Below are 16667 nucleotides of genomic sequence, written 5' to 3'. Positions count from 1 at the left end.
GCATATAAGACATGCATAAATATGGCGGGTTAAACTAGCGTATGTACACAGAAGTGGTCATTGACCTGTGCACCATGTTGACGCCTTCGAGGTAGACGAGAGCTTTGCAGATCTGCAGGCTGAACAGCACCAGAGTCATGTTTGTCAACTTGTTCTGGTTCTGAGTCAGGTAGTTCCCAAGCTGTAGACGCATCCAACAAGTGGCATCACTTTTAATTGAGTGGATTTCACACAGTGCCTCACTTGGCCATTGTGGTGACTGACCTCTCCGTATTGATAAAGCTCCATGACGATCCACACGGGATTGTCCTCGATGATTCCAATGAGTTTGACGATGTGAGGATGGTCGAGATTCTTCATGATGACTGACCACAAAGTTCACATGTGTTCACTCTTGCCGTTGTCATTTTAATCATGTTCATATCCCAAATCCTACCTGCTTCACTCATGAACTTCTCCATGACGTCAGGTGAGCAGTCTTTGCATGTCTTGACCGCGACATTGGTCTTGGTTCCATTCTGCTTAGTGAAAACACAACAGAATAACATTTTCTATACTGCAGTGCAGGTAATTTCTCTCATACATAAATTTAAAACCCCATTGTGCAAAATTGACTAGATGTGCACCAAACGTGTGAGTGTATACCACCCTTAGGATTTGTTACACGTCTTGTAATAAAGCCTGGAGCTCTGCCAGTCAACTACAGATTTAAGAGTTGTAAGTTAGATTTTTTTTTTCTTCAGCAAATAGGCTAACCAAGCATGTTAGTGTTAACATGCGAGTGTAATACTAGCACTTTAGCTCACATCAGTTTCACAAAAACAGACTATTCTTAAACCTCAATAAAACTAAAATAATGCTATTCTGTAACAGTAGAAAAGAAAGTCAAACACAAATACAAATAGACGGAATAGAAATTGAAAGAGTAAATGAAACTAAATTTCTAGGTGTAATGATTGATGATAAAATGAACTGGAAATCTCATATAAAAAAATAAAAAAAATAAAAAATAATAATGGATTAGATTTTATATTGCGCTTTTCTATTATTAGATACTCAAAGCGCTCACAGAGAAGTGGGAACCCATCATTCATTCACACCTTGTGGTGGTAAGCTACATTTGTAGCCACCTGCCCTGGGGTAGACTGACGGAAGTGAGGCTGCCAGTTTGCGCCTACGGCCCATCCGACCACCACCTATCATTCATTCATCATTCATTCACCAGTGTGAGCGGCACCGGGGGCCAGGGTGAAATGTCCTGCCCAAGGACACAACAGCAGCGATTTGGATGTCAAGAGGCAGGGAGCGAACCTGCAACCCTCAGGTTTCTGGCATGGCCGCTCTACCCACTACGCCATACATAGGGTGGCAAGAAACACGTCAACAATGAATAAAGCAAAACATGTTCTAGACCAAAAATCACTCCATGTTCTTTGCTGCTCACTTGTGTTACCATATCTGAGTTATTGTGCAGACATATGGGTAAATACCTACAAAAGTACACTTCATTCATTAACCATGTTACAAAAAAGATCAGTTAGAATAATACATAATGTTGGATATAGAGAACATACAAACACTTTATTTATTGAATGGAAAATACTGAACTTCCACAACATAGTGAATTTGCAAACGGCTAACATTATACACAAATGAAACTATAACCTGCTACCCAAGAATATACAACAATTATTCTCAACAAAAGAGAATAAATATAAGCTTAGACAAACAATTTAAACATTTGTACGCACGTACAACCCTTAAGACCTTCAGTATATCAGTATGTGGAATTAAATTATGGAATGGAGTAAGCAAAGAAATCAAACAATGTGCTAACATGATCCATTTCAAGAAACTCTTCAAACTTAAAGTGTTTACAAAGTGCAAAGAAGAAAAACCACGGTAAACATTCTGAATTTATTTCATCCATCTATTCATTTTCTAGATAATCTTATTTATCTCACCATATGAAATATTACTTACTTCACTAATTAGTATTTATTTATTTTTAATGTTATTAGTTATGGAGAACATTGTGTATAAATTGAGTACAGGAAGTGAAAAAAAGTATTAGCAACTGCTATGTAAAGGAAAAGGGGTAGGATTAAATAAGCTCTGCTTCTTCCTACTCCTTTTCAAACATGTTGAATAGAGAAACTGGAAATTGTGATGTATCATGTTGTATGCATGCATGTTCCAAATAAACACAAACTCAACTCAACTCACATAACTATGCTAATTTTGCTAAGGTTTTGTTGAATTGTTGTTTTAATGATATAGTGCAAAGTTACTGTGTATGGGTAAAAAATGGATAAAGATAGGCATGGACAAACACAGCTTGTTAGCATTAAAGCTACAGACTCATAAACTGTCCAAATTTTAGTATGGAGGTTAATTTGTGTCTTACCGAGCAACATCATTCTAGGTATGCGTCCTGCGTCCCTGACACATAATTAACTGAATGGACGCAGTCGACTCACTCCCAAGTCCCAGGGACGCACCTTATTTTTTTTCATAAAAAACGATACATTGTGAACAACAACTCACGTTTAAAACCCACAGTAACTGGTAGGGATGCAACCATTCTGACGTCGACAAAAATAATCAATAACATTTGTTGCCGTCAAATTCATTTGATAGTCGGTGACATCATTGTGTTTTTGCTAAGTCAGCCGGCATGACTGGTGAAAAAAAGACTCCAGCCACTGCAAAAACACGGCAAATGAAAATTAAACACATCAAATAAATCAATAATGTGCTGGATTTGCAAAGCAGATCTTGCTTTTCATGTCAGTACGTATAAAATGCGTTCTTGTTCTGTCTCCTTGTTATGTATGTCTGCTCTTGAATGGGATTGTGCTGAAAATCTCAATCTCCCCTCGGGGACTAATAAAATATTTGATTGATTGATGGATTCATTGAAAATGCGGGGGCATTGAAAACTGAGGCATGTTGGATATTTGGAGACTGCGGTCCCTGACTCTCCTCGGTAAGATAGTTAGCTTTGTTAGCTATTTAGCTAACAACAGAGAGACACAGTTGTGTGAAACATAGCTTTAATTATCATTTTAGCCAAAGTTCACCAGCCAAACTGTGTCTATATAAATGTGTGCATATTTCTAAACACAAACAAAACTAATTTTTATTTTTAGGAAGCTAGATATACTTAACTTTTATTCAACAAAGTCGAAGATTTACAACTAATATGGCAACATTTTCAAAAGATGTTAGATTTGAATCAGAATCAGAATAGTTTTATTGCCATTGTTTGAGAACAAGGTTCACAAACTAGGAATATTTCTTGGTGCAATCGTGCAACATAAAACACATATAACACATGTTTGGTAATAAAAAGAGCTGTGACTGAGCTATCAGATAGACTTAGAAGGAATTCAAGGAATTCAAGGAGCTACTGTTATTGTTAATTTGCCTGATGGCCGAGGGGAAAAAAACTGTTGAGGTGGCGGGAGGTGTGGGTCTGGATGGAGCGTAGTCTCCTGCCTGAGGGGAGAGGGGAGAATAGTTTGTGTCCAGGGTGAGAAGAGTCAGCTGTGATCCGACCCACACGCCTCCTGGTCCTGGAGGAGAACAAGTCATGGAGGGATGGGAGCTTGCAGCCAATCACCTTCTCAGCAGCACGTACGATGCGCTGCAGTCTATTCTTATCCTGGACTGTGGTGCCGGGGAACCACACTGTGATGGAGGAGGTCAGGATGGACTCTATGATGGCTGAGTAAAACTGCACCAGCATCTCGGTCGGCACCTTAAGTTTCCTCAGCTGCCGCAGGAAGTACATCCTCTGCTGGGCCTTCTTGATGAGGGAGCTGATGGTCAGCTCCCACTTGAGGTCCTGGGTGATGGTGGTGCCCAAGAAACGGAAGGAGTCCACAATGGGTACGGGGGTGGAAGAGTCAATCAGGGTGAGGGGGGATGGTGGGGCTGTGACTTTCCTGAAGTCCATGATCATCTCCACCGTTTTCAGGGCGTTCAGCTCCAGGTTGTTGAGGCTGCACCAGGACGTCAGCCGGTCCACCTCTCTCCTGTAGGCGGACTCATCGCCATTCGAGATGAGCCCGATGAGGGTGGTGTCATCCGCAAACTTGAGCAGTTTTACGGATTGGTGACTGGAGGTGCAGCAGTTTGTATACAGGGAGAAGAGCCAGGGGGAGAGTACACAGCCCTGAGGAGTACCAGTGTTTGTGGTTCGACTGTCCGAGACAATCTTCCCCAGCCGCACGTGCTGTCTTCGGTCTGTCAGGAAGTCATTAATCCAACTGCAGAGGGAGTCGGGCACGCTGAGCTGGTAGAGCTTGTCTCGTAGCAGTCCAGGGAGGATGGTGCTGAAGGCAGAGCTGAAGTCCACTAACAGGATCCTAGCGTAGGTTCCTGGGGAGTCCAGATGCTCCAGGATGAAGTGGCGGGCCAGGTTCACTGCATCATCAACAGACCTGTTGGTTCTGTAGGCGAACTGCAGTGGGTCCAGGAGGGGGGCGGTGATGTCCTTGAGGTGGGGCAGGACTAAGCGCTCAAAGGACTTCATGACCACAGACGTCAGCGCGACCGGCCTGTAGTCATTTAGTCCTGTGATCCGTGCTTTCTTGGGGACAGGGACAATGGTGGAGGTCTTAAAGCAGGACGGCACGCGGCATAGCTCCAGAGAGGTGTTAAAAATGTCAGTGCAGACAGGAGCCAGCTGGTCCGCACAGTGTCTGAGAGTGGAGGGGGAGACACCATCCGGCCCGGGGGCCTTCCGCGTATTCAGCTTCAAGAACTGCCGGCGTACATCCTCTTCTTTGATGGAGAGGGCCTTTACAGTACTATGATGTTTTTGGAGTCCTGTGATGTCCTTGGAGTTCTTTGAGTCCTTTGACTCCTTTAATGAAGTGCTGGCATTGGTGGGGAGGGTGATGGTGGGGGGAGCAAGGCTTTGATGAGCTGAAGGCCGTTCATGACGACAGTAATGTGTGTTGAGGCTCTGAGCGAGAGTCCGGTCATTCAGGGCCTGGGGGTTTTTGGGCTTATAGTTCGTAAGGGCCCTTAGACCTCTCCAAACTGCCGCAGAATCATTGGAGCGGAACTGTCCCTGTAGACGGTTAGAGTACACAGATTTAGCTTTCTCCACTTCCCTGGTGAAGTGGTACTTCGCTTCTCTGTATGTACTTTGGTCCCCGCTTCTCCACGCAGCCTCCTTCTTCTTGCGCAGCTATCGGAGCTTGGGTGTGAACCAGGCCTTGTCGTTGTTATAACAAACCCTGGTGTGCGTTGGAATGATGCGCGCCTCATTGAACTGTATGTATGAGGTCACAGTGTCCAAATACTCGTCCAGATTGTTCGTGGCCGCTCCAATTGCCTCCCAGTCTGTCGTCTCCCAACAAGCTCGCAACTCGTCCACAGACTCGGCGGTGAAACACTTAATGGTCCTCATAACAGGTTTAGCAAGTTTCTGTCTCTGTCTGTATGAAGGGAAAGTGCACCATCACATGATCTGATAGTCCAAGAGCAGCGCGCGGGACTGCATGAAAAGCCCTGCTCAATGTAGTGTAGCAGTGATCCAGCGTGTTCTCGTTTCTGGTCGGGCATTTAATAAACTGTCTATACTTTGGTCATTTCTGGCTCAAATTTCCCTTCTTAAAGTCACCAAGCACGATAACAAGAGAGTCAGGAAAAGACTGTTCCACATGTAAGATCTGTCCTGCAAGCGCGCACTGAGCGTCACGCACGTCCGCGCCGGGCGGGATGTAAACAGCCACGAGAATGAATGAAACAATCTCACGCGGTGAGTAAAAGGGCTTACAGTGGATGAAGATATATTCCAGAGAAGGAGAGAAGTGTTTTGAAATCACTGTCATGTCACCAGCTGTTGTTGACAAAGAAGCAGACTCCACCGCCTCTTTTTTTGCCAGAGAGCCCCGCGTCTCGGTCCGCGCGGAGAAGTTGAAAGCCATCCAGTTGCACCGCGCTGTCCGGGACATTCGCGCTCAGCCATGTCTCCGTGAAGCACAACACAGAAGATGAGAAAAAGTCCTTGTTCCTTCTCATCAGCAACGCTAGCTCGTCCATCTTGTTGGCAAGTGAGCGGACGTTGGAGAGGAAGATGCCTGGTAGAGGCGTGCGTAATCCCCGTCCGCGAAGACGGACAAGAGCGCCCGCACGCTTCCCTCTTCGGTGCGGTCTCCCTCTTTTGATCACAGAATGGACCAAATCCGCAGCTGACGCTAAGATGACTGGTAACAAGTCCATAGGGATGATGGATCTGATGTTCAATAGCTCTTCGCGGGTGTAAGAGAACCCGGACACACAGTTTATGCACAAAAACAAACAAAACAGAGCGCACGAGAGCACCGAGGCAGCCTTCATCGGCGCCATGATGATGATTTGATGTCATTTTGTTGACATTGTTGCTATTTTGAATGTCTTTTGTTTATATAAACAATGTTTCCTCATTTTTATCAGAACTGTTTCTGTTCTTGCTTTGAAAAGTTTTGATAGTTTAATAGTTTATTCTAGTTATTATTTTTGTAACAGCCTAATGACAGCGTTTCGAGCATCCTCTGAAAATTGAGGGGAAAAAAAGGAAATGTTCTATCTACACAAACTGCTGCCAAAATCAAGAGTACATCTTCTGCAACTGGGTGTTTTACCTTTAGATTTATTTTTCACCTACCAACCTCTTTTGACTGTCTTTTTGACACTTAAATGTCCCATGTAATATACTACAGACATTTTAGGTCCTGAGTAGTCGTGAGTTCAATACCGGCCTCGGGATCTTTCTGTGTGGAGTTTGCATGTTCTCCCCGTGACTGCGTGGGTTCCCTCCGGGTACTCCGGCTTCCTCCCACCTCCAAAGACATGCACCTGGGGATAGGTTGATTGGCAACACTAAATTGGCCCTAGTGTGTGAATGTGAGTGTGAATGTTGTCTGTCTATCTGTGTTGGCCCTGCGATGAGGTGGCGACTTGTCCAGGGTGTACCCCGCCTTCCGCCCGATTGTAGCTGAGATAGGCTCCAGCGCCCCCCGCGACCCCGAAGGGAATAAGCGGTAGAGAATGGATGGATGGATGGAATTTGCTAACATGATTATCATTGAAAATGTAATGTAGAATTCTATAACATGTATGCGCAGAACTGTGAAAACATTACCCATTTGACAACTCTAGCCTTTAGCCACACCCCCTAGGGTAATATACTTCCGGTGTTGTGACCTCTGTTTACAATCTATAAACAAAAAATAAATAAACTTAAGTATGAATCAAGTAAATAAATAGTAAACTAGCTAGTTGGTCAGCTAACTAATGAGCTTGTTTCAGTGCTCGTCTCCCCGTATTAAAGGTTTGCGTGTACTAAAACATGTGCAAACCTGATACTATATGCAAAGCTGATCAACTAAATGTGTGCAAAGTGGATTGCATCTGTCATGTGAGCAGAATTAGGTGTGCAATCCATTTTGCATCTGTCTTCATTAATATGCAAAATATATCCTGATCATCAAAACGCTCACAATACTGAGAGGAGAAAATGCAAATATAATTATTTAGCACGGGCAATGTGATTCATCAACACTCATCACCGTTTTGCGAGCACTATTTTGCGTTTTATTTAGCGTCAGAAAGACGTGCAAAGTGACAGTTCCACACACGTCTGCAGGATCAGTGCTTGCGCTGCAAAAACAGACGATGGACAGATGAGAATCCTTCGTCCTACTGATATGTGTCAATATTTTGGTGGACGGTCAGAAATAAAAATACTAGACATATCGTCTATTGAGTAAAATCATTTTATAATGTTATTGCTGCTGGGGCTAAATAAAATGCAATGCCGTTTTAAAAAAAAAAAAAATTTTTGTTTTTTTTATCTAGAAAATATATTACCGTATTTTCCGGACCATAGGGCGCACCAGATTATAAGGCGCACTGCCGATTAATGGTCTATTTTCGATCTTCTTATATATTTAAGGCACACCGGATTATAAGACACATTAAAAGGGTCATTTTTTTTTTTTTTTTGTAAGTTGAAAACACTTCATTGTGGTCTACATAACATGTAATGGTGGTTATTTGGACAACATGTTGCATAGATTATGTTTTACAGATCATCTTCAAGTCACTTTCTAACAGTTGCTTCAGGATGCGCCGTTTTGTGGGCGGACTTATTTTTGTGGGTCACCTTTGGCAGCGTCTTCTCCCCGTCATCTTTGTTGTAGCGTGCAAGGATGGGAGTGGAAAAAGTGTCAAAAGATGGAGCTAACTGTTTTAATGACATTCAGACTTTACTTCAATCAATAACGGAGCAGCATCTCCTCATCCGTGGGTCACTCACAAGTGCAACAACAACGCCGAATATGTGTCCCGTGAAAAAACGTCCGACCGGAACTCTCTAATAACTAAAGTTCATTGGGTGAATTATGTAAACTCACTACACTGGTAAGTTTTATCACTTTTATGGCAGAAAATAAGAACTTTACACTACATTATATTACAAATGGCAACAGCGGAGGATTCATGTACCATAACAAGAAGATAGAGAAAGAGAAGAAGCTTATCGACTACAACGTCATCACGGACTACAAAGGCGGACGCGCGCAATTTTTCAGGACTTATGCAGATCCAAATACAGATCAGCGGAAGGTAAGAAAAGTTGGTTTTGCATAATATTGCGAAACAAAATGCCAGATAATATGTCTTACCTTATACACACACCATAATAATACTCTTATGTTGAAGCACAGTACAATCCATTAAGCGGTGCGGCTTCATAGCTTACCAAAGTCGTACTAAAACATTTTGACAGATTTGTGAGCGCTGTGCGTAATGTTCTATATTTTAAATGGAACATATAAAATGTTGGTGGTGTTTACTTAAGTCATATTGCAGTCTACACATATCTCTTATGTTTGACTGCCATCTACTGGTCACACTTATCATTACACCAAGTACCAAATAAAATTGCTTTCCAGGTCGGTAAGCAAAACCAAAATTATTCCTTACATTAGGCGCATTGGGTTTAGAGCAGGGGTCCCCAAACTACGGCCCGCGGGTTGGATCCGGCCCCCCAGCATCCAAAATCCGGCCCCCGGATACATGTTTTTAACTTGGGCCCACGGGCCCAAGTTAAAAAAAAAAAAGTGTTTTAATTTTTTAATTTTTTTTATTTTATCTTTCCTTTCTAATCCATTTTATACCGCTTGTTACTCTCGGTGTCTCCTAGCCGCTCAGGCAAATCATATTGTCTAAAAATGAATTTTCCCATTGATAACGTGGCAATGTTAAATGTTGATGAACATCAATGTTAATTGATGTTAAATAAAAAAACGGATTAACTCGCTGGAATATAAAGACAATATATATATATATATATATATATATATATATATATATATATATATATATATATATATATATATATATATATATATATATATATGTATATATATATGTATACAGCCCGGCCCCGGCCAATTTTTTTTAACCCAATGCGGCCCCCGAGTCAAAAAGTTTGGGGACCCCTGGTTTTGAGGAAAAAAAAGAAATATTTTAAGTGCGCCTTATAGTCCGGAAAATACAGTACTATAATATATCTCCTAAATGAAAATATGTCTTTCATTTTGCATTTTCTTGCATTTTAGTCATTCCAGAAGCAAAAATGAACTGGTGATGCGATCTCGAAGAAAGTGTCAGGTTTCTGTTGTTTATATTGGGATTCAGAAAATATGTATTCTGCTGGTTCAACGCAACACGCAAAAAGTATAACATGAACATGCAGAAAAAGGATCAAGTGTCTCTGTGGTAAAAGCCTTGCACGCACGCAAAATCCTCATTTAAAAAGGAGCACCACTTTTAATCGCACACGCAGTACTAGTAGATTACATGCAACACGCCCACTCATAATACACGCTAATTTATTTTTTGCACATGCTGGTTAGAGCATGGTGTTTGGATTTTAGTAAATCAGGCCCTCAGTGCAGCGTTTAGGCAAGAGGAACAGCGAGTACCTGCGATTGAGGCGAGCGTCCAACACATTTTGTTTGGATCGTATTGATATTTTGATATGAAAATGAATGTTTAAACACGCAGATTTCCATGTTTTTGCGGACATTTCACATGCTTGTTATGAGAAACACAGTTACAACATAAATAATTATTAATAAATGAAGTAGTCATCTTTATTGATAGTTAGTTACCACTTGCCTACAAATATCTCGAGCTGAATTTAAAAGTCCATGGTAAATTGGAAACACTTAATATGCAGATTGCGGGTGTTTTCTATACCCTTTGCGTTCATGTTTCTTCGTGTTTTTCGCATTTTGGCTATGTATTGCTCGGTTGTAAAATATGTCAATTGAGAAGGTTGTATGAAAAGTAAAGAGGAGCAACATTCATATGTTAATATTCAGTGTTTTATTGTTCATAGTTAATATTGTGATTCCCATCACTCTTTATTCAGTAAAAAACAGTAAGTAAAAAGTAAAATTCCATTCCGAGGTGGTCTGTCATTACATTTTTAGCATTCTATCAGTCATTATTGTGTGAGTTTTTGTATTATTGTGTGATCAGATGTTGTTCTTTTTTTACACAGCAGCCTCCACATGCTGAAGGTGTTCATAAAAAAATCCAAGCACATACAGAAGATTGTATGGTCTGCTGTAGTGTGTAGTGCAGCATAGCCTGCCTATGTGCTGCTGCTTTGCAACACCTGTGATTGCAAACTGGACACCTCATTGGCTCATCCTGAGCAAGATTGATTGATTCGGTCTTAATTTGCCAGAAGTGGGTCTTGACTTGCTGCTCCTTAACATCGAGAGGAACCAGATGAGGTGGTTTGGACATCTGGTCAGGATGGCACCTGGAATGCTCCCTGGGCAGGTGTTTAGGGCGCGTGTGATCGGTAGGAGGCCACAGGGAAGTCCCAGGACATGTTGGGGGGACTACGCATTTTTCTGAACTGAAAGTTGATTCTTCAATAGCCGCAAGCATACCAATTGGCTCTCAATAGTAGCCTGAGGCATTGTGAGCAGAGCAGCGTGTATCTATGCTAGAAAAAAAAAGTTTGTCGGCGTTAGCCAATAACAATGTCACTACACCTTGGTTAATATGCAGGTCACGGCACGTAAATATTGGGCCCGTTGATTTCTGCGTTAAGGCAATCGCGCACAAAATCACAGAATTGGCCAGTAAAAATGGAATCTACTGTTAAAACAAAATATCATGGTTACTGACATAAATGTGACTGAAATTCTGTCATCGTTAGAAGAACAAATGTTTGTCTGGGGAAACAAACTACAACGCTAATGCTTGGCAGGGAAATTTATCCTCCCACAAAAAAATCAAATCTGTTTATGTTGTTGTGAACGAGACCACCGATGCCAGCTCTATGTACAGACAGGACAGGAGCCGTAACTTGAGAGGCACTCTTTTTTTTTTTCCTCAAAAAAGCTTTTAATAGTCTCAGTAGTAACAGCCACCAATCGAAGAAGAGTAGCACATTTCCAGCCTTCACAATAATAGTATATGAAGGGGCAGTCAGAAATGTGAAGGAGGCATCATGCTCCATTATTAGGCCTTTGCTGAAAACAAACTTGGCTCGAAGATATGACCAACAAATTATTGCTGTAATACGGTATTATTGCCATTATTTTTTTGAGACCAAATGAATCCATCCATCAATTTTCTACCGCCTGTCCCTCTCAGGGTCGCGGGTGGTGCTGGAGCCAATCCCCGCTGTATCCGGGCGGAAGGTAAACCCTGGACAAGTCGCCACCTCATCACAGGGCCAACGATGATAGCTGGCATATTGTATGTACCGTATTTTCCGGACCATATGGCGCACCGCCGATGAGCGGGTTTAGTCAGGTCCATTTTCATACAAAAGGCGCACCGGATTATAAAGTGCATTAAAGGGGTCTTTTTTTTTTTCTAAATTGAAAGCACTTCCTTGTGGTCTACATAACATGTAATGGTGGTTCTTTGGTCAAAATGTTGCATGGATTATGTTTTACAGATCATCTTCAAGCCGCTTTCTGACAGTCGCTTCAGGATGCGCCTTTTTGTGGGCGGTCTTATTTACGTGGCTCTCCTTCGTCAGCGTCTTTTCTCCGTCTTCTTTATTGTAGCGGTGTAGTGTGCAAGGATGGGAGTGGAATAATTGTTAAAAGATGGAGCTACTGTTTTAATGACATTCAGACACACCATGATACTCGTATGTTGAAGCACAGTACAATCATCAAGCGGTGCGGCTTCATAGCTTACCAAAGTCGTAAAACTTAAATATTTTTGAGCGCCGTGTGTAATGTTCTATACTTTCAATGGAACATATAAAGTTTGTGTTGTTTACTTGAGTCATATTGAAGTCTACACGTACCTCTTATGTGCGACTGTCATCATTTTGCAGTCTACACGTATCTCTTATGTGTGACTACTGGTCACACTTATCATTTCACCATGTGCCAAATAAAATAGCTACGAGGTCGGTAAGCACAACCGCAATTATTTCGTACATTAGGCGCACCGGGTTATAAGGCGCACTGCCGAGTTTTGAGAAAATGAAAGGATTTTCAGTGTGCCTTATAGTCCGAAAAATACGGTACTAGATACAACACAGCAGTGCTCGCAAAACGGTGATGTGTTGATAAATCACATTGCGTGTGCTAAATAATCAAATTAGCATTTTCTCCTCCCAGCGTTTTGATGATCAGATTTTATTTTGCATATTAATAAGGACAGAGTTGCAAAATAGATTGCACATCTTATTCTGCTCACTTAAGAGACGCAATCCACTTTGCATACATTTGGTAGATTAATTTTGCTTGTGCTATCCAGTTTTCACACATTTTAGTACACGCAAACCTTTAGTAAATCAGGGCCTGTGTGTCCAACTCCAACCTGAAGAAGATGATTGCACTTTGTCAGGCCTCTGCCTTTACACCTGTACATCTTGGGTGTCCCACCTGGAGACTAACCTCCTGCTGGTTGAGTTGAGTTGAGTTTGTGTTTATTTGGAACATGCATGCATACAACATGATACATCACAATTTCCAGTTTCTCTATTCAACATGTTAGAAAAGGAGTAGGAAGAAGCAGTTCTTATTTAACCCTACCCCTTTTCCTTTACATAGCAGTTGCTAAAACTTCTGTTCACACCATTTTCTCAATTTATTCACAATATATTCCATAAGAAATAACATTAAAAATAAATAAATAATTAGTGAAGTAAGTTGTATTTCATATGGTGACATAAGATTATCTAGAAAATGAATGGCTGGAAGAAATACATTCAGAATGTTTATCATGGTTCTTCTTTGTAAACAGTTTAAGTTTGACAAGTTTCTTGAATTGGATTATATAAGTACATTATTTGATACATTTGTTTAATTACATTTTTCTCTAAGATTATATTTATCCTTTTGTTGAGAATAATTGTTGTATATTCTTTAGGTAGTAGATTACAGTTTGTTTTGTGCATAATTTTAGCTGTTTCCAAATCTACTATATCGTGGAATTTCAGTATTTTCGATTCAATGTTTGCATGTTTTCTATATCCAACATTATGTATTATTCTAACTGATCTTTTTTGTAACACTGTTAATGAATGAGGTGCACTTTTGAAGTTATTTCCCCGTAGTTCTGCACAATAACTCTGATATGGTAACACTAGTGAGCGGTAGAGAATATGGAGTGATTTTTGGTCTAGAACATGTTTTGCTTTATTCATTATGGTAGCTCTTAACCACCATAAACTGGCAATCTCTCACAGTGTAAACTAAAACATACAACATTTTATCAACCATCACAACATTTATCTTAACTTGATGGCATAATTTTTCAACAGAATTTTACCTTAGGTAGGACTTCACACACAATAGTCAATATTTACAAAACTGCAAAGTACTGTAGTCTTAAGAATAATACAAAAACATTGCCAAACTAGTTTATCATCAGGTCAGCTGAATCATGCCTTAAAGTTTATGCATTCTTCACCCATTTAGACAGAGAAACTTAACAGCACTGCCAACAGTTCACCCTTGACATAGTAATGTTTTTTTTCAAAGTTGTGTTTTACTTTAACATCATCGTTCCCTCTGTTCTTTTAAATTCTATTTATTTCATTCAGGGTCTCTGCAGCTTTAAATCAGTGAAATTTAAGACTTTAAGACTTTTTTAAGACCATAATGAAAATAATTTAAGACCATTTCATATCCATATGGACAAAAAAGTAAACGACATAAAGAAAAATCAGAGGGCCAGAATGAATTTTAAGTATATGAAATAAATCACTGCTCTTTCACATTGGAAAACAAAATGGTGAAACTAACTAAATATACCAGGAGACTATATTGTAAACTATCCATCCATCCTTTTTCTACCGCTTGTCCCTTTCGGGGTCGCGGGGGATGCTGGAGCCCATCTCAGCTGCATTCGGGCAGAAGGCGGGGTACACCCTGGACAAGTCGCCACCTCATCACAGGGCCAACACAGATAGACAGACAACATTCACACTCACATTCACACACTAGGGCCAATTTAGAGTTGCCAATCAACCTATCCACCAACCTATCTTTGGAGGTGGGAGGAAGCCGGAGTACCCGGAGGGAAACCACGCAGTCACGGGGAGAGCATGCAAACTCCACACAGAAAGATCCAGAGCCCGGGATTGAACTCAGGACCTTTGTGTTGTAAGGTACATGCACTAGCTCCTGTGCCACCGTGCTGCCCTATTGTAAACTAATTGCAATACAATATTAGCAAACATTTTTCAAATTTGCCATAGAACTGTTTTCTTACAAAAGGTGCAGTGTGCTTCATATCAAGTGTTTTCATCTAACAACCAGAAAGTCAGCAATGATAGAGAAGCAACTTTTGCAGCTTGTCAGGCTTGTCCCTGAAAGTTTGGTTAAGTTTTAGTTTTTTCCTCTGTGTTTGTTTTATTTCCTGTCAGCACTCTTATTTTGGTCCAGTTTCCTGTTTGTCTCTCTGAGTGCTGTCCCCTCAGCTGTGGCTGATTGGCACCTGGCCACACCTGGTGTCAATCAGCCAGCTGCTATTAAACCTGCCTTCCCCTCCAGTCAGTGCTGGATTATTGTTGTTCCGATCTGTCGTGTCGATATCAGTGTAGCTGTATTTTGTAGCTGTTTGTAATTTACTGTCTTTTTGTTCCTAGTCCCTGTTTGCTGGATCCCTGTTTCCTGTTTCCAGTTTGTCGATACCTAGTTCCTGGTTTGTATCTTTTCTTTATTTTTTTACATTTCGGACATTAAATCATGTTTTCTCGCACAATGCCTGCCGCCTTCTCTGCATCTTGGGGTTCGTCATCAACACACTCTGACATAATAATCCAGCTAACACGAACCTTGCAGAGATTTCCATGGCAGAGAGGCTTGACGCGATTGTAGCGCTAATGGCTAAATTGAAGAGGAGTTCGGCCGCATTTCAAGCCCTCTCCCACCCATCCCTTTCGTCTGTGGGCCTGTCTGGGGACGTCTGGGATCCGTCCCTTGAGGGGGGGCTATGGGTCGCTGTTCAGTTGGGGAGGCACAGCTACTTCTCGACCCAGTGGGTCTGCAACAGACGGCGCCATCATCTCAAGTGGGTCTGCAACAGACGGCACCATCATCTCAAGTGGGTCTGTAACAGACGCCACCATCATCTCAAGTGGGTCTGTAACAGACGGCGCCATAATCTCAAGTGGGTCTGTAACAGACGCCACCATCGTCTCAAGTAGGTCTGTAACAGATGCCGCCATGCACTCCGGTGGGCCGGCAGATGCCGCCATGCACTCCGGTGGGCCGGCAGACGCCGCCATGCACTCCGGTGGGCCGGCAGACGCTGCCACCATCGTCTCCGGTGGGCCGGCAGAGGGCGCCACCATAGTCTCCGGTGGGCCAGCAGAGGGAGCCACCCTCGTATCCGGTGGGTCCTCCCACGCCAGCGGAGGAGCCGCCTCGCCAATTGCGGCGGCGTTCAACTCGCCGTCGCCACCTAACTCTTCCCTGCTGGTTGCGGGGACACTTGGCCTGGTGGCCCACCTCCTTGTCCTCCCTCCACCCTCCCGTGACTTTGGACTGTTTTTTTTTTCCCATAACGTCTGGTATCCGTTATGGGAAGGGGTGCTACTGTCAGGCTTGTCCCTGACAGTTTGGTTAAGTTTTAGTTTTTTCCTGTTTGTTTTATTTCCTGTCAGCACTCTTATTTTGGTTCAGTTTCCTGTTTGTCTCTCTGAGTGCTGTCCCCTCAGCTGTAGCTGATTGGCACCTGGCCACACCTGGTGTCAATCAGCCAGCTGCTATTTAAACCTGCCTTCCCCTCCAGTCATTGCTGGATTATTGTCGTTCCGACCTGTCGTGTCGATATCAGTGTAGCTGTATTTTGTAGCTGTTTGTAGCTTACTGTCTTTTTGTTCCTAGTCCCTGTTTGCTGGATCCCTGTTTCCTGTTTCCAGTTTGTCGATTCCTAGTTCCTGGTTTGTGTCTTTTCTTTATTTTTTTATATTTTGGACATTAAATCATGTTTTCTCGCACAATGCCTGCCGCCTTCTCTGCATCTTGGGGTTCGTCATCAACACACTCTGACACAGCTGTCAGAATTGAGCAAACAGAAACATCTACAGTACTACTACTGTATCTGCACAAAGAGTGCAGACAGAATGATTGTCTAAAAAGAAAGAAGGCGATTATGGC

At 42.2% G+C, this 16667-nt stretch overlaps 1 protein-coding gene across 10 annotated transcripts in view; it reads right to left on the bottom strand.

Annotated features, from left to right (window-relative positions):
* The window catches only part of ptk2bb (protein tyrosine kinase 2 beta, b), a 119598-nt gene that overhangs the window by 30546 nt on the left and 72385 nt on the right, over positions 1–16667 (bottom strand). For all 10 annotated transcript variants that reach the window (XM_062034307.1, XM_062034308.1, XM_062034303.1 and 7 more), the window contains 3 exons: positions 437–518; positions 265–365; positions 66–181 (listed from right to left, as the gene is read on the bottom strand). In XM_062034307.1, the coding sequence (XP_061890291.1) occupies positions 66–181; positions 265–365; positions 437–518 (299 nt within the window). The remainder of the gene's footprint in view (positions 1–65; positions 182–264; positions 366–436; positions 519–16667) is intronic.

Source organism: Entelurus aequoreus, linkage group LG23 (genome assembly GCF_033978785.1).
Source record: "Entelurus aequoreus isolate RoL-2023_Sb linkage group LG23, RoL_Eaeq_v1.1, whole genome shotgun sequence".
Lineage (NCBI taxonomy): Eukaryota > Metazoa > Chordata > Actinopteri > Syngnathiformes > Syngnathidae > Entelurus > Entelurus aequoreus.
This window is presented reverse-complemented; position numbering and strand designations above follow the sequence as displayed.